Source organism: Lathyrus oleraceus, chromosome 3 (genome assembly GCF_024323335.1).
Source record: "Lathyrus oleraceus cultivar Zhongwan6 chromosome 3, CAAS_Psat_ZW6_1.0, whole genome shotgun sequence".
Classification (NCBI taxonomy): Eukaryota; Viridiplantae; Streptophyta; class Magnoliopsida; order Fabales; family Fabaceae; genus Lathyrus; species Lathyrus oleraceus.
Window position 1 is genome coordinate 320,678,997 of NC_066581.1, and position 19,379 is coordinate 320,698,375.

General features: G+C 36.5%; 1 protein-coding gene across 1 annotated transcript; it reads right to left on the reverse strand.

Moving 5' to 3' along the window:
• Positions 1–13,134: 13,134 nt before the first annotated feature.
• On the reverse strand, positions 13,135–14,139 carry LOC127127403 (abscisic acid receptor PYL4). The gene has a single exon (XM_051056584.1). The coding sequence runs from the start codon at positions 13,906–13,908 to the stop codon at positions 13,345–13,347; it is 564 nt and encodes a 187-aa protein (XP_050912541.1). The 5' UTR covers positions 13,909–14,139; the 3' UTR covers positions 13,135–13,344.
• Between the last annotated feature and the right edge of the window lie 5,240 nt (positions 14,140–19,379).

Below are 19,379 nucleotides of genomic sequence, written 5' to 3' on the forward strand. Positions count from 1 at the left end.
GACACATGGTCTCGGCGGTTGCGTCGATTGATTCGTGACGGTTGAGGGTGGTTCGTGACAGTGGAACTTCCTTCCTTTCCGCTCCGATTCACTCTCCTTCTCCCAACTCTTGTTTTGCATTTTTTGTTTTCGTGTAATTGATGACGAATTTTGATTTGTTGTTGTGTTGATTTTTTGTGATTGTTGTGTGTATATTTATGATTATTGATGCTTTGGGATGGAATTTTTATTGTGAATTTATTGTTGATGTTTTGCATTGGTGGTGTGTTAAGGTTAAGTATAATTAGGGTGATGAAGGTGTTATGGTGAATTGGGTAGTGTGGTTTTGATGGATGATTATCTAGGAAGGAATGTTGTTACTATGTGAATCTAGCGGAAATATACCCGAACATATCGCATGCTCAAACAAACAACTGAGTCGCCATCAAACTTTATTTATTCCCGAAGAAAGGGAAAATTTCGATAAAACCCGGGTGTCGCAACCTAAAAAAATGATGTGCGAAAAAAACAACCGGCGAAAAAGAAATGACAGAAGAGTCGCCACTGTGCGTTATTTATCCCAAAGGAGGGGAAGGAAACGCTCGAAGAAAACCTGGAGAAAGGAAAGGAAAAGACAAGGTCTCGCAACCAAATCTTGGGTTCGGAAGTCGGTTATGCGAAGGGAAGGTATTAGCACCCCTACGCATCTGTAGTACTCTATGGGATCCACTCTTGTTGTTCTTGTCTAAAAGGGTGTGTGTTTATCTAAGGTACTATTTACTAAAAGAAAGGTCAAAAGAAAATGACTCGCACGGATGTCGCATCCACTGCATACGTATCTCATCTGAGTATGGGAATCAGAGTCTTCGTAGCTCGGCTACCTATGGGTTAAAGGGGAGTGTGCTCGCTAAGACATCGTGTCTCATGCCTACGTATCTCATTTGGAATGAGAATCAGAGCAAAACGTAGTTCAGCTTACTACGGGAACAAAGGATCTCGATTGCAACTAGGGCAAGAGAAAGGGAAGGTCTCGATCGCAACGAGGGCGAGAGAAAGGGAAGGTCTCGATCGCAACGAGGGCGAGAGAAAAGAATCGCAACGAGGGCGAAAGCAAACAAGGATTAGTTGTTAGTTGTTAGTCAAAACTCGGAAAGACATCGCGTTTCGTGCCTACGTATCTCATCTGAACATGAGAATCAGAGTTGCCGTAGTTCGGCTACCTAGGGGCTAAGGATTGCCATCTGAACATGGACTTACAAAGGAGGACACCAGTTGTGTCAAAGGAGAGTGGGCAATTTGTTCACGTCCTAGCAGTAGGTGTCGCAGCTCGCTGAATCGAGTCTTAGGCAGTTACCTCTTTGCAATAGAACGGACTGACATGCCACAAGATCGGAGACGCGCGGAAGGTCTAAAAAATGGGGAAGCTCTGCCCTAGAGTTGTCATGCAATGTGGACCTATGAGTTAGGATTTACAAATGGGAACATTTACCTAATGTTAGCATGCAAAGAATGAGGAATACTACCTATGTTATCATACAAAGAAAGAGGGAATTCTACCTACGTTATCATACAAAGGGTTCTACCTAATGGGTGCTACCTAAATGGAGCAAAAATCGACGAATAGAGCAAGGAGAGGAACCATGGGTAAGGGTAGATGGCGATGCCTGAAGCAATCGACTTACAAGAGGTAGATGGCGATGCATGAAGCAATCGACTTACAAAAGGATGGATGAATACGTGTTGGTTCTGTTAAGTTTTGAGAATGATTACTCGACGTTGGATCGAGGTTTTGATCTTGTTTTGAAATGGTTATCGGATGTTTGTTTTAATTCTTGTATTAACAGATGAATAAAGAATGAAAGAATAAACATTATACAATTCATGGGAGAGGGGTACATTTCTTATGAATGGGGATTGTCCATGGCAATCAAACAATAATATATGCCTCATACACCATACAAGTAGGCAACAGTTAATCAAGCAAATCAGATATAAACAGGTATGTAATTGAATAAAAGAATCAAATAATGGAGCATTAAACAATGCATGAGAGGTATAAACATGTTAAGCAATCACACAATAGAAGCATGGATGAAAGAAACAAGTATAAAAAAATATCGGATGAATCAGACAGATGAAACTATGCACACAAAGGATCACTGAATAATTTAATCGGGAAATGATGCAAGGATCAAATAAAATCAAGATGAGAGGCCTCTAATACATGGCCTATGAGATGAACAAGGGAGGATCAAAAGATCTCTTCGATTTCCATAAGCAATCCCTAAGTCAAACATCAATCATGGAAAAGTCAACTGAAAAGTCAAGTCAACTTGAAAATTATCAAATAAATAGTAAATTAATGAAGAAAATTATGAAAAATTAAACTAACTAAGGTGGGGGTCAAGAAATCATCATCCCCCAAAAAGAATTTAAAAATAATGTGAATTATTGTATAAATTAATTGAAATAAAACAGAAGTCAAATGAAAAGTCAACCAAACAAACTAGGTCAAAAATAAATCCAAAATAAATTGAAAATGGGAAATAAAATTCCAATAAAAGGTCAAGTTGACCATGAGACATTGGTCAACCCTCATCCCAAAAATCAGAAGTTAAAAATAAATTTAAGCTATGAAAACAAAATTAATAAAAACAAGTGTGTCAAAATGAACCATTTAGAATAAACAATTAAAATGAAATATTAACATTAAATAAATATGAAAATAAAAATTAAAATAAATTAAATAAAACATTAAGAAATGTGAAAAATATTTTTTGGTATTTTTATGAATAAATAAAATATTTTTATGAATAAATAAAATATTTTTATTAATTAAAAACGAAACAGAAAATAGAATGAATAAAAATAAAGAAAATGAAAAGAGAATGTGAGTGGGCCTGACGTGTGGGGGTGCTGGAAGCAAAGCGCAAGGAAGCCCAGTCCAAATGAAATAAAACCAGCGCGTGACATTGAATTAACGTAACATTTTATTATTAAAGTTCATGTGAACATGTGCATCGATCGGTCATGTTATACTTAAGTCATAAGAAGACAAACAACATGTGCACGGCCAGGATTATATTACGCACGCGTGATCTAGCGTTTCACAGCGTGACACGTCCATCTTCTTCCCATGCCAAGCCCTAACCCCATGAAAAATGAATGAAAACGCGAAGAACAACGGGATATTTTTCCAATCTTCCAACCAAGATAACAAATGCTATAGTGCTTCGAATGACATGGTATAAAAAGCAAAGTTCTAGTATGGAACGAGTAGATCATCATGGTATCTTATTTCAATGAAAATAATGACTTGAACATAAATAAAAGTGAACAGCAAGGCACCCTCATGAACACGGATACAACAAAAATTTCACAACACAAACTCAAGCTCAATAACAATGCCTCATGGTGAGGGCTTCATAGACAAGCATGGCATATTGTTAACATGGGAAATGAGCATGGTGTTGAGCATGGTAACATGATAAGCATGGTGAACATGAAAAAAGAGTAATGGACAAGTATGAATGAGCATGAAATGAGCAAGGCCATGGAAGAGAGTAGTAAGCTTACCTAGTGGATGCAAGGTCCACTGCCTCTTGATATTGGAGAGGATGGAAGGAAAATGAGGTGCTTTAAAACTTCAAGAACTTGTGAAAATGAAATGGATTTTTTGCTTGCCTTTCTTACTTTGAGAATAGCAGCCACCACCACCTCAGATTAGGGTTTAGAAGCTTTAAATATGTGGGTCTAATGTGTCTAAGTGGGCTGAAATGTTTGGTTTCGATTCATGCAAAATGATGCAAAAAGTGAGGTGGTGAAAGCAAGTTCTAATTGTGGTAAAACTTAAGTTAATGAACAACAAAAGTACATGGTCAAATGAGGTAAAGAGTGTGTTGGTCGATTTTGTGGTCTGGCTGCAGCAGGGCATGGCTTGAAAATAAGTCCAAGAGGGTGACTTTAGGACTATGTATCTTGATGAATACATGACCAAATGACAAGGCAATGCAAACAGTAGGAAGAGTGCATGGAGCTTAACATCTTTCATGTTGAACACAAGTTGAAATGATGAGTTGAAAGAGGTGAAAAATGACCATAAAATCGTGTCTCATCATCTGCAAAATGGCTGGGCCAGTTTGGCCTAAATGCTGCCTAAAAATTCAGTTCATGATGCCAACTTTAGATGAGTGCATCTCTCAAACCAATGATCCAAATAGGATGATTCCAAAAGGATGTGAAAGAGGACATGGCAAGGTACAATTGTCATGAAGAAAGTATTTTCAAAATATGCCTTGAAATGCAAGAAATCTGGCCAAGAAGTCTTGACAAAGTTTGCAGATTTTGGACTTAGAAAATTTTCTAAGTGTCCTAAAATAATGTCTCACTTTGACCAAGCATAACTTTCTCAATTCTAATCCAAATGGAACAAACTTTATATCCATAGAAAGCTTGGAATAAGAGGAACAACTTTCATGTTGGAGAAATGTTCAAATGGAGCTTGCATCTTGATGGAAAATGGGCTTAAAGTGGGTGCAACAATCATGAAAACTTGCCCTAAATGGAAAGTCAACTATTTCCAAATTTAGTAACTTTTCCAACTCCTGATTAAATGATGAATCCATGATCCAACCTTGATCAAATTTTACATGTAGGATACCTTAGGCATGAATTTTAAGATTCCACTTTCAAAATGTCAGGAGTTGACTTTTCTGGCCCCACAGTTGACTTTTCCCAAACTATCTGATTCTCGATTCCATTGATCAATTGAAGCACCTCCGGCTCAAATAAAGAGCTAATTTTTTGTATGTAGACCCTTGTGGACATATGGAGGGCCATGGAAAAGAGTTTCACCCAAGGAATCAAAAATAGACTGATTTTATACCAAACCCTAGTTTTAGGGAAAAATGATCAGGAACTGATTGCACTGATTGCCAATGGATCTTTCTGAGATAATTGTGAACCTTCCTAGGCCAAGATGCTTCTCTAATCATGACATGAATGAGCCCCCTCTACTTCCAACCAAACATTGTCTGTTGCAGGTAACCATGAAACCCTAATTTTTGATTAAATCCAGATGCACACTCTGGGGGCTTTGAATCTTCCACTGATGAACTGAGGACCACAATAGGATACCTGGACCACCTCGAGACTTGTATATTTGGAGAATGAAGTTCAATTCTCAGTCTTGCTTTGTGTGGGCTTTTTCTGTTAAGGAGTGATCAATCAAACTCTGATTCCCAAGTCACTAATGCAGTATGCAATGAGTATGACCTAGTATGATGCTAATGAAGTGTAAAGCAAAATCCCATGTTCCTAGGGAAAAATGAAGGGTAAATTTTGGGGTATTACACCGGGGGAAAAAGATAATGGGTAAGAAAGTCGGTTATGCAAGGGGAAGGTATTAGCATCCCTCACATCCGTTGTACTCAACGGGAACCCTTTTGATTATTCTGAGCTCAAATGAGTGTTATATCTTAAGATTACTCGCGAAAGAATAAAGGAAAAAGAATGGAATAGATAAAGTGCTTGGTGAGGATTAGGGCCCTCAAGCCTACGTATCCTTATAGTGCAATAAGGAATTCAGAGCTCTGTAGTTCATAAAACTGATGGTGGGAGGTGAAAAGAAGTTGTGATAATAAATATGATTCGAACCAAAGGATTGTGTGGTTTGACTCCAAACAGGGATGAAATCTGAACCCAAGAGTAAAACTGACATTAACCAATATGTGGGTAGCTTGAAGCATTAACCACTATATGGTACGACCGAAAACAAAGAGAATTAAGTGTTTGGTTTCATAGCCAAACAACTCTTGGTTCACAAGCAGACACAAGATGGAGCTCAAAGAAATGGTGTATTTGGATCAAAGATAACAATACATCACATGAAGTGAATGAAGGTAGAAGATATTGAATGCATCATGGAGATTAATGGAGGAAAAGAGAAAAGTATCCAAAATCAAATAAATGAAGGGTTTGGTAAAAGTTATTGAATGGTATGGTTTGGAACCAAAGGTAATGGTATATTGGAATCCATAGAGGGAATGAAATTTGTACCATAGAGGGAAACAAGCATATTGGCCAAAAAAGAAGGAATACAATGTTTGTGTACAAGACAACAACTCTTGGTACAAATGCGGACTCTGATTAAGTCATCCTAAAAGTATGTATATGGAATTCCAAATAAAATTGTATTTGGTTTCAAAGGGAGGCAGTATGTCGCTGGGATGAATGATTATGATTGAAGATAGGTGATATGGATCATGAAAGACATGGATGGTGCCCTAAGCAAAAAGAAATAATTAGGATTGTGCTTGCCAAGGGCTCGAAGCCTCGTTCCTATGTGTTCCCATCGTGCAATGAGAAAGGTAGAGCATCATAATTCATGAAACTACGAAAACAAAGGAAGAAACAAAGAAGTGTCTGCCTAAGCAACTAGGACTGATAAGATAAATACAACTAAAAGAGTATGACTGCAGTGACGAACAATATAAATTATACCAAAATACAATGGTAGCATGGCAAACCATGAAGGTAAATGAACTTTGAACCAAAGAGTAATCAGGTATATTGAGCAAAAAAGAAAGAATAAAGTGTTTGTGTACAAGACAAACATCTCTTGGTTCACAAGGTGGACTCCGACTAAATCTTCCTAAAAGGATATGAATGGAATCCAAAGAAAATTTTGTTTGGTACAAGGAATAGTATATTACTATAGGGAACAAACAATTTGAAATCAAATAAGAATGGTATATTGGATCCATGAACGAATAAGCTCTGAACCAAATAGTACACAAACATATTGGCTAAAAAAGAAAGAATAAAGTGTTTGACATAGAGACAAACATCTCTTGGTTCAAAGAAAGGCATTGGTCATTGGCCCAAAAGTATACATGGAATCCAAAGGGATAAAGTATTTGACCCTCAAAAGGAGGGTATTGATTGATGAATGGGGAATTAATAAATAAGGTAGCTCACGGAGAATCTGAATCCTCGTGCCTATGTATTCTAACTATGCAATGAGAAAGTCAGGGCATTCGTAGTTCGACCCATTATGACCGGAACAAACACAATAAGAGACTGAGGCAAGAGGTATGATATATGATAATGAAAGATGAAGGAGATTTGTCAGTCATTAGATATGAACCACACTAAAGTCTATGAGTAAATGTGAATATAATGAGCAGCTGGGTCATTCAACCTGTACCTAAATATATTCAGAATGAGATAATAAAATTCTTCACTCTCATTCATTCTTTACTACTTAAGACTCGCGGCATGTGATTATAATCATAACTTTCAAGTTTCCGAAGAAGAATCCTTGTTTCTCCTCAGGATGAGAAAGACTTTGTCAATCATTTGATTCAAATTGCACTAAAGTCTATGAACAAAGGTAAATACCTTGAGCATCTGGGTCATTCGTCCCGTACCCAAAGATACCCTAGACGCATTGGGGACTTATGAATGGGTCGTAATACCCTTTGGTCTGAAAAATACTAGTGTGACTTACCAAAGAGCGATGAATTCTATGTTTCATGACTTCATCAAGACTTTCATGCAAGTCTACATCGATGATATAGTCATAAAGTCCTTGTTAAGGGATGGCCACCTTGGCCATCTTCGGAAATCCTTTCAAAGGATGAGGAAATATGGATTGAAAATAAATCCATTAAAATGTGCTTTTTGTGTTCGTGCATGGGACTTCTTGGGATTCGTGGCACATAAAAAAGGCATCGAGATAAATCAAAATAAGACGAAAGCAATTGCCAATCTCAAGTTGCCTTCGACAAAGAAATAACTCTAATCTTTGTTGGGGAAAATAAATTTCCTGAGAAGGTTCATCTCCAATTTAAGTGCAAAAACTCAATCCTTCTCACCACTACTTCGACTCAAGAAAGATAGCGATTTCATTTGGGGCAGTGAGCAACAAGAGGATTTTGACAATATTAAAGAATACCTGATGAAGCCTCCAGTTTTATTACCTCCAAGTAGAAATAAGAGCATGAATTGTACATAGTTGCATCAAATTCGACCATAGGAAGTATGTTAGCCCAAGAGGATGATAGTGGTATCGAAAGAGCCATATATTACCTTAGTCGAATCTTGATAGATGTAAAGACTAGGTATAACTTGATTGAAAAACTATGTTTGTGCCTATACTTCTCATGTACTCAACTTTAGCATTATATAAAACCTTTGAAAGTTTATGTCTACGCATATTTCAATATTATTAAGAATATGTTATCAAAGCCTATATTGCATAGTCGAATAGGAAAGTGGGCCTTAGCGCTTACCGAATATTCACTGACTTATTGTCCTTTGAAAGCAGTAAAAGGACAAATTGCCGCAAACTTAGAAGCATATGTAGGAACTAGGCCTTGGAAGTTATACTTAGACGGTTTCAAACATAAAGATGGAACCGGGGTAGGATTATTTTTCATTTCTCTAGAAAACATACCAATCAATTTCAAGTTTAAAATCGAAGAGTAGTGTTCTAACATGAGGTTGAATATGAAGCTTTGATAATGAGCCTTCAGATTCTATTGGATTTGGGGGCAAGAGACGTCGAAATAAAGGGAGATTCGGAGTTGGTGGTCAGATAATTTAAGAAATAATACAAATGCATCAAGAAAAATTTGATGTTATACTTTGTCAGAGCCAACTGTTTGCTGAAACATTTTGATCACATCTCAATCGACGACATCCCTCGACTAGAGAATCAAGAGGCCAATGACTTAGCCCAAATTGCCTTAGGATATAAGATCTCAAAGGAGAGTCTGGAAGAGCTAGTCAAGATAAAGGAAAAATTAGTATCAAAAGAGAACCCTCAAGAGACATTGTCAACGTCAAAACTTGGGGGGGGGGGGGGGTAGATGGATTTGAGGAGTCATCAAACTTAGGAAATTTTAAGTTTGATAGTCTTCTGAACTATGAAGTTTTGGCCATTGACCTAGTGTCAGATGATGATTGGAGAAAACCTATCATCGATTACTTAGGGAATCCAATAGGGGTGACCAATTGAAAAATTAAATATCAAGGACTAAGCTACGTAACCATGGGCAATGAACTGTTGAAGAAAACTCCTGAATGAATTCTCCTTAAGTGCCTTGGTGAAGTTGAAGAGTACTTGGCAATCTCCGAGGTACATAGGGGATCATGTGGTTCTCACCAGGAAGTTCACAAGATGAAGTGGTTGTTATTTCAACTAGGGGTCTATTGGCCAACCATGTTGAAGGATTGCATAAACTTATCCAAAAGGTGTCAAGAATGTCAAAAGCACTCAGGTATACAACATGATCCTGCTAGTGAGTTGCATTCGATAGTAAATCCATGGTCGTTCAAAGGATGGGATTTAGATTGGTGAAATTAAGCCTTCTTCTTTAAAAGGCCACAAATACATTTTAGTGGGAATATATTATTTCGCAAAGTGGATAAAAATCGTACCCCTGCCGAATGTCGACCAAGAGGAAGTAATTAGTTTCATTCAAAATTATATTTTATATAGGTTTGGAATACCATAAACTATTACCACAGACCAAGGATCAGTTTTTACAGGGCAAAAAATGGTAGACTTCTCCACTGAAATAGGGTTCAAGTTGTTAACTTTGACACCTTATTACGCCCAGGCTAATGGTCAGGTCGAAGCGGCGAACAAGATTTTAATTGGTTTGATAAAAAACCATGTAGGTCAGAAGCCAAGAAACTGGCACAAAACCTTAAACCAAGTGTTATGGGCATGCCGAAACTCTCTAAAAGAATAAACTAATACCACACCTTTTTGACTTGTTTAGGGACATGATGCAATGCTCCCATTCGAAGTCTATTTACACTCGGTTAGGGTCCAAAGGTAAGTTGAGATCCCTACTGAGTTATATTGGGGTATGATGTTCAACGAGTTGGTCAATTTAGATGACGAAAGGTTGGCTGCTCTAGATGTCTTAATGAGACAGAAAGAGAGAGTGGGCAAAGCTTATAACAAAAAAGTTAAGTCCAAGATGTTCAGCCTAAGGGACTTGGTGTGGAAAGTCATATTGCCCATGGATAAAAAATATAGGACATTGGGCAAGTGGTTCCCAAACTGGGAAGGGCCATTTAAAATTCTACAAGCATATACGAATAACGCATACGAAGTCGAAGAGTTGACACCTGAAGGTCGAACCCTGCAGATAAGTGGCAAGTATTTAAAACAAGGCTAAAATAGTATGTTGGTCCATGTAAGTTAGCAAAATTTTGATTTTGGTCCATGTAATTTTTTTTTGTCTGAGTCCCTACATCTCACTTTTTGTGTTGGTTTTAGTTCCTAAAATCAAAATTCGCAGGTTTCCTGTGGATTTTCCTTTGGATTTTACCTTTAGGGACTAAAACCAATACACAAGTGAGATATAGGGATTCAGACAAAAAAAATTAAAGGGACCAAAATCAAAAAATCGCTAACTTACAGGGACCAAAAGACTATTTAAGCCTTAAAACAATATAGGCATGTATTGTAGGAAATACATATAAATGCAGACTAAAATAAATAATTTCAAAATTAAGAAGGCTAAATAACAATAGCCTTAAAGTGTTGGGATGCCACAAAGGCATACTTAGAAGTTACAAGATCCAAAAAATCTGATTACAAGTAACAAAACATTTAATGGAAATAGCAAACAAAGTTAAACCCTAGAAAGGGAAAGAATTCTTGAATATGTCATATTGAAGCTTGGTTGCGTTTAGTCGACGATCGGTCTGTGAAGTTTGGAAAGCAAAGCCAACCAGTTTGACGTCAAGTGTGGTCACATTCTTTAGGTGATGGATCCAAACTTGGGTCTCTTCATCTATTTATAATTGACTGACCCCCCAGATGGCTTTCTTTTCACCTTCGGCCTCTGGCACCTTCTTTTATGAAGCTTCGATCTCCTTTTTCCAGCCAAGGATCTTAGTGTCCAAAGCAGCAGTAACTTCATTCTTCATTCAAAGTTTTTTCTCCATTTGCTTAACGCGTTGGTCAGATTTAGTGACCAGGTTCCATTCTTTCGACCTCTCATTCTCTTTGGATGTTATCTTTGTTAGGGGTGTTCATTTTAATACAAAATCTCACTTACACTCGAAGTATCAATGCTAAGAGAAAAAAGTCTTCATTGAGAGAATGTATGGACCATGAAGCACCAAGCTTTACTTTAATGCAAAAGTCTTTCAATTCAATTTACTTTTCTAGTCCAATTACTTTCGTTTACACATCATTCAACATGTTCATTTCGTTTTTTCTTTACTGCAACCGTTTGTTGTGTTTCTGTCGAGATTATAGTTTCACACTTTCAATACCACTATTTTGACCAAGTCGAAATAGAGTCCTTTCTTAAAAGAAAATCATGAGTTAGGAATTTTAGCAGTGTCCTAGGATTCACTAGTCGATCATGCATGTAACCTTTAATTAAGAGACTAGCGGTTGTTTACAAGATTTCAGCGTAAATAGGACGATAACAACCAGCAAATGCTTAAGGCTATTTTGTGTCATGTAATATGGTATTGGAGGAATCGGAAAATGGTTGTGAAGGATTGCATAATGCCAATATACTTGAATCAATACATCAACATCATAATCCAACAATATAAAAAGAGTATGTAGTTGAATCATAAAACAACGACACGAAGTAGAGTTTCCATAGACCATCGTTGGACATCGCTAAAGGAGAACTGGTGGGCACATAATACAAACGGAGTTGTGGTGAATGAGCAACAAGAAGGTTATGGGGCAGTGATAAGGGACAACAATGGAAAATGGACCAGAGGATTTTTGAAATCGATACGACGTTGTTCAATGTTGGCTGCTGAGTTATAAGGTATCCTTGAAGGGGTTACATTTTTCAATGTTTACGACAACAATGGAAGGAGCTTGATCATTCAAAAGAATTCGACACAAGCTCGAGACGAAATCATGAAGGTACCTCAAGGGAAGCAAACTGGATTGATTCTTGTTCGTCAAATCCACATAAGCCGAAGAAAATTAAAGATTATAAAGATTATAAATGCAGTACCTTTTGTAGAGAATCAAATCGCTATGCGGGCGCATGAGCTAAAATAAGAGTAAGGAGTAAGATAGACATTCAAATTTATGATTTTTGTCTTATGAAAATGTACAATGGTGAAGGACAATATTGTGTAATCTTGGATTTGGTTTAGCTCTCTATTCTAATAAAAAAATTATCCATTTTACAATTAAATAATTAATTTTAAATTTATATATATATATATATATATATATATATATATATATATATATATATATATATATATATATATATATATATATATATATATATATATATATATATATATTTGTATTTAAATACATTTGTATATATAGTATTATATAAAGAATATTTACCCATTCAGACTTACGAATATCTAACTAATTATTTAAATAAAAAAACACATCCAAATCTTAATTATCAAAATTGTTATCCATTTTAAGAATTCTCTAAGTCAACGAAAAAAAATGGTGGGGTAGAAACTAGTACACTGCACGAGGATCATGATTCATGAACAGCATTTCTCTCTCTCTCTCTCTTGTTGTATAACTAAGTTTAACTTATCTCCCTCCCACTTGCTCATCAACTTGCACAATCTGACGACGACGTACCACTGATTTATTCAAACAAACCCATGCTCAACGACATTTCTTTTCTTCTTTTTCTCATACCCTCAATTAAATAAACCCTGTGTGGCTCAACAACACCAAAATATACTACTATTATTATATGCTGCAACTTGCATGTCTTTTTCTCTCTTTGCGTAAATTATAATTTATTGTGTCATCGATGGTTCGAACTCAGCATGAGAAAAATACATTCTTCAAAACCCCAAACAAAGTCATGTTACAGCCTAATACAGCTAATTCCATATATTTCTTTCTTTCTTTCTTTTCTTTTTTTGACTAAATATTTTCTGATTCTAATTACTAATGTCTACTAGCCCTACTTGTTGTCAACAATAATCATGTTGCTTTGCAGGAGAATAAAAGTATGATGTCGCGGTTAGAATTCAAGCTCTCGCATCTTTTATTAAAGAGAAGACAGAAAGTGAAAGTAAAAACACAAACCCAACCCCATGCTGCAAGTTGCATTCAAAATCATGTCATCGTCACATTTGCCTTAACTTATGGAAAACTCAAAATTCAAAAGCTCTCAACATTTCATTTCATGTCATAGAAACTTTGTCATTCACATCAATCATGACCTCTATACCCAATGTTACAGTACAATACAACATTAAACTCGCATAAACTACCATTAATAAAAATAAAAATATATAACAACTTGATTACTAATATTATTACAAGTAAAAAATGGTAAAAGACTACAAGTTAAACAAAAACAAAAAAAGTTATCGTTGATTTGATCGAGTTAAGGCCAAATTCTCGGCGAATTTCGCGAGAGATTGAAGATTGCACCGAAGGATGGTATCAACAAAGACACAAGTATCATCAGTGGTGTTTCCCGGCGGCACGTCAACCACGTAAGACTCAACAACAACGGTGCCTGTGCGGTGGTTACCGTCGGGGTCTGAGATCGGACTAGGGTGAAGAGTGGTGACAGAACGGTAGTTAGCTAGACGGTGATCTCCGCCGATCATACTGAAACTGATGACGTGGCGTTCATCGTCGAGGACTTCAAGTCGTTCGGTGCTGACGGCGGCTGGGAGTCCGGAGATGACACGGACTTCACGGAGAGTGCCTACGTCACCGTTGCCGAGGATGACGTGGCAGCTTTTGACGAAGTGTTTGTAAGCTTGGGGATTGTCGAAGCGGCGAACGACGGACCAGACGGTGGAAACGGGAGCGGAGATTTCTTGGATGACGGCGGAGCAACACTGGTGGGGAGAGACGGCGTGGGTGTGGTAGCGAGCGACGGCGTCTGGGACGGTGGGTGCTGGGTTTGGTAACATCATGGGTGAAAATTGTTTGGTTTAATGATAACAAGTGAAGATGATGTTTTCTTTTAAGGTATGAAAATTGGAATGTGGTTTTAGGTTTTCTTGAAGAGAAAGGAGAGAAGTTAAATAAGTGAAGGTTTTTTTGAAAGGACAAAAGAGGAAAGGACAAGGTTCAGTATTTCAGTTATTGGATTTTAATTATTTGTTTATATATATAGCAAAATTTTGTGATAGTGAAGAAATGTACGGTTGAATTGAATCTTCAAAAGCTGAAAAAGGCTAGCGAATTTCATGTGGGATTGTGATATAGAGGGCCCCAACTTTTATTTATCAAGACTACAAGTTGTTAGGTAAAATTCTTCCCCCAAACATTTCAAAATTTCTTTATTTCCCAAATATCCTTTTTATTATAGAATGATTATGATTATGATTATGATTATGCAAGAACAAATTAATTTCTCCAATACTGGTTAGAAAGAGTCACGGTTCGATTGTTTTTGTGTAGGAAATGAATTCCTCTTCTTGTTTTCTTATTTTCTTGAACCTCTCTTTTAGGGTAAGCTCTTTAAATATCATTAATCACTATTATGGGCATCCATAGTCATCTATCTAACTCTTAAATTATACTATTACATTTAGTAGAGACACGCTTCAACACACTTTAAATGCATCGATGTCATACAATAATGATCTATAACAACTTGTTTGTTGACACTTTTCATAGGGTGGTCTTTGTCACGTCGAACTTTAGGGAATAGTCATAACTAAATTTATTATAATTTTCAAGGATGTACACAATCCTCCAAACATGAGACATGTAAGTGCGGGATGCTTAAGAGAAGAGTTATCCAGGTATTTCAACCATGCAACTTCTTGGGATGTATACAACTTCCCAAACATGAGGCATGTAGGGACGAGATGCTTTATGAGAGTGTTTGACCCACAAATATGCCTAACTCGTTTACGCTCTTTTGGACCATCCCAGATAAGACGGACAAGTTGCTCCATGTCTGAGTTCAGAGCCCGACCTAATAAATTATTTGGGATGTACATCGTCCCTAAAGCATGAAGCTTATATGGACAAGATACTTTAAGTGAGATAACAAAATATACATAATCTTTTATTGCTTATTGTTCTCCTATCGGAGTCGGACCTAGTTTTGTCGAGTTGACCTTGTGGGTCGAGTTGATCAAATGGTGGTGCATGTCCTTGTTATCTTATGGCGAGATCTCTTTATCTTGGCGTAGGATACTTATTGTATGACTCTTCCTTAGGTTGTCATTTCCGAAATATGGTCGAGGTCTTTTTATTTGAAAAAAATGCTAGCGAATTTCATGTGGGATTGTGATATACATATGCCTAACTTTTATCTATCATGACTACAAGTTGAGAGAATGAAATACATTTTCATTAGGTGGACTTTAAGCCTTCATCAAATAATATCAGAGCAACAAACTTTAAAGATATTGTGGCGAGTACTACTCATTTCAAATTTTTCATAGCATAAAACTAGAAGATCAGTCTAACTCTGTTTACTCAACACAGACAAGGATAAACTGATATATTATCGAAATTTAAATACTTAGAAAAACACAATCAAAATCAATTAATAATATTAGCGATTGTCGAAGACAATGAGACTTTGTCATTAATTGACCATAAAACACCATGATCAGACATAGACATTTATAACACACACAAGAGAAGATGGTCGGACAATAAAAAAAGGATAGACGACTGAGCTTTGTTAGAACAAGATTTGGTTCTGCATCTATACCTTGAGTTTTGATGATAACAATGTTATATTTGTGTGAGAATTTTTTTGATACCCTAATGGTTTGTTATTGTGTAGCTTTAACAACCAATTATGATTCTGAGTATATGACGTGTAACATCATCAATTTCTGAACAATGAGTTCCAAATCCGCTTATGCGTCAATTATTAGAAGTTTTGAAAGATATTCAATGTTGCTGCTGCAATGATCTTTCTGCTTCTATGTTGATTTACTCCTGGGAAGCTTCTGAGAAAATGCTATGTTGTTGCTGCAACATTCTCTCAGTTCGTGCTTCTGGACGTGACTCTGATCTCCAAAGCTTCTGAAGAATGACAAGCTTCTGAAGTTATGTTACGTAGTTGAAGATTCTGAAGATCTCAAGCCAAACGATTGAGATTATCAAGGTTCTGACAGTAGATTCTGAAGACTCTGAATATTCTGAAGATACTGAAGATCTCAAGCCAGACTACCGACGTTGTCAAGGTTCTGACCAAAGATTCTAAAGTTTCTGAATCCAGCTTTATGTTTCTTCATTTTATGCTTCATCAATTTTCATCAAAAGCCAATGAACTTGAAGATAAGATCAAATGGGAACGTGATCAAATAGTATATAGTACAAATCGAATATCATTTCCACTACATGATTTCATGGGTAAAAGACAGTACTATACATCACACATGTCACTGATTTTGTGGGTGAATGACAGTACGCAGTATCATTCCTTTCACCATCCAACAGTGGAAAGCCTCTCTATGAGCTTTCCCCATTTTCCCTCCAATGATCTTTTTCATATGCTATACAAGTGAGACTTGGAGACTTGAAGAAAGACGTCGGTGATACAACATTTTGACAAGTTTGTTTCTTTGTAAAAAGTTATCATTCTTTTGTACACGATTTTTCTTTAAGTGTTTGTTTATCATTTGTATAAAATTTGCTTGTATAGAAGCAACTTGTAGCACATAAAATATTATTCAAACTGTTTGTTTGATTCCTTAAGGAGGTTATCCTTGATAAGACAGAGAAAGTTATTCTTTGTGAGTCCATAAGGAAACTAGGGTATAGTTGAATCCTTGAGAAGACAAAGAAGGTTATTCTTTGTGATTATTATAATATGTTGATTATAGTGAATTAAGTCATTGTGTATAAGGCAAAATCACCTTGGCGGGTGGACTGGAGTAGCTTTGAGTTTCACGCGAACCAGAATAAAAATACTTGTGTTTTTATCTTTTTTTCATTAACTTGTTAGAGGTGTTCTTGAGTTGGTAAAAAGTTTTTGTTTTTGTAAAACCCAATTCAAACCCCCATTTCTTGTGTTTTTCACACCTTCAATTTGTATCAGAGCTCTAGTTTTGATTGTGATAAAAGTTTTCTCAATGTTTCACCATGTTCACTATCGATCCAGTTTGTGTGAGAAATAATGGTCGCTGCTAACGCTGCTAGCGTTATTAACAATAATGAAAGAAATCACTACAGTGCAAAACCACCAATCTTTGATGGTGAGAAATTTGATTATTGGAAAGATAGAATAGAAAGATTCTTTCTTGGTTACGATGTTGATATTTGGGATCTTGTAGTTGATGGTTATGTTCACCCAATTAATGTTGAAGGAAATAATATAGCAAGAAGTGCTATGACTGATCAACAGAAGAAAGATTTCAAAAATCATCATAAGGACATAACTATATTGCTAAATGCTATCTCTTATACTGAGTATGAGAAGATAACAAACAAAGATTCTTCCAAATCCATTTTTGACTCTCTGAGGATGACTCATGAGGGGAATGCTCAAGTAAAGGAGACAAAGGCCTTTGCCTTAATCCAGAAGTACAAAGCATTCAAAATGGAATATGATGAAACAGTTGAGACAATGTTCTCAAGGTTTCAGATGCTTGTTGCAGAACTGGAAGTTCTGGACAAAGAATACTCTACAACTGACCATATCAAGAAGATTATCAGAAGTCTTCCCAAAAAATGGAGACCTATGGTAACTGCTTTAAAGATGGCAAAGGATCTAAACAGTATCAGTCTTGAAGAACTTGTTAGTTCTTTAAGAAGCCAAGAGATTGAGCTCGAGGAAGATGAACCTCATAAGCAAGGTAGATCTGTTGCTCTAAAGTCTAAGTCTGAGAAGATAAGAGCTTATAAAGATGAGGAAGAATCAGAAGGATCTGATGAAGACTCGGAAGATGATGATGAGTTGTCTCTAATTTCAAAGAGAGTCAACAGACTCTGGAAGCACAGGCAAAATGGTCAAGGAAAGTTCAGAGGATCTAGAAGGATTGTTGGTCATTTTAATTCTTCGTCTAGAAAGAAGAAGCAAGGTTCTGGAAAAGAAGTTATCTGCTTTGAATGCAAGGAGCCAACCCACTACAAAAATGATTGTCCTAAGTTGAAAAGGACAGAAGGCCTAAGAATAATTTTTCTAAAGGAAATAAGGGGATGATGACTACATGGGATGACTCAGAATCCAAAGAAGAAGATTCTGATGAAGAAAAAACCAACATTATATTGATGGCAACTACAGATGATCCTGAAGGTTCTGAAAAACCAGAAGAAAAGGTATTATCAGAATCAGAATCTGACTCTGATTCTGAAGAGGTATTTTCTAACCTATCTTGTTCTGATCTTGAATCATGTCTCTCTAAAATGCTGGAAAAGTACCAGAGTCTTCAAAGTAAATACAAGGACCTTAAACAAGTCCAAGTAGTTGCTTCTGAAACTCGTAGTGAGCTTGAGAAAGACATTTCCTTTCTAAATGAAAAAATATTTTCTTTAGAAAGTAACAACTCTTCTTTAAAAAGAAAATTTTCAAAACTAGAGGAAAATTTCTAGTTCCAAGGTTGACCATTTTTACTAATTCCTCGTGTGGTTTTATGGCCTTTGACTCTTGCTTGAGTAGTCACGTTAACTCTTCAGGGAGCTCGTAATCTTCATCACTGTCTTCGTCAGCGTGATTAGTCGGATTGTCGAAGTCATGTGGGACCATAGCAGAGCCATTATTGGTGGTAACCGAGGGTAATCAACACGATTTAGGATTCATGCCTTTACTTGTATGAAAGGAATACAATGTTTTGAAAAACTTTAAAGAAAAAGAAAAAACATTTTCATTTTTTTTTATTTTAGTGAAAAGATAAAATAAATGAAAGACAGGGATCACAGATTTGAATGCAAAACGTGGTGATTTTCATTAATTGATATAAAAAAGGGAAATTCAACGAAGGCCATACAAATGATTCTCCCATGCCTTGGGCACAAGATGGGTTCTTTGATTTTTCAAGGAAAAAAACAAGGAAATTACTTCTCCAACATTGTTACTTCAGGTAGTTCCAACATGGTCCAGTTGTTTGCTCTTATTCCTTCAGTCTTCTTGTAGATCAACCATTCCTCTTCAACTTCATCATCCTCTCCCAAGGCACAAATATGGCCATCTACAAGGTTCTCGGTGCTTGAGAAGAAATATGATAAGGGGAGCACTTATCCCTTTACAGCCATCGACATTGTCTTCTTCAAGTCTTGGGAATTGTATCTCAATCCAGAGCGATCCTTGTTGGTCGGTAGTTCTAGCATCCTTACCCATCCTATAGGGTGTCCATTATTTATGATAGTAATAACATCTTTTAGGGAGGCCATTGGAAATTCAACATTTTTCACTTCCCCTACATGGCCAACCATTTCAACATTAACAATCTCAAAAGATTGAAGTGGGATT

Coding starts and splice junctions, on each gene's coding strand:
- LOC127127403 (XM_051056584.1), bottom strand. CDS start 13,908: ATGATGTTACCAAACCCAGCACCCACCGTCCCAGACGCCGTCGCTCGC.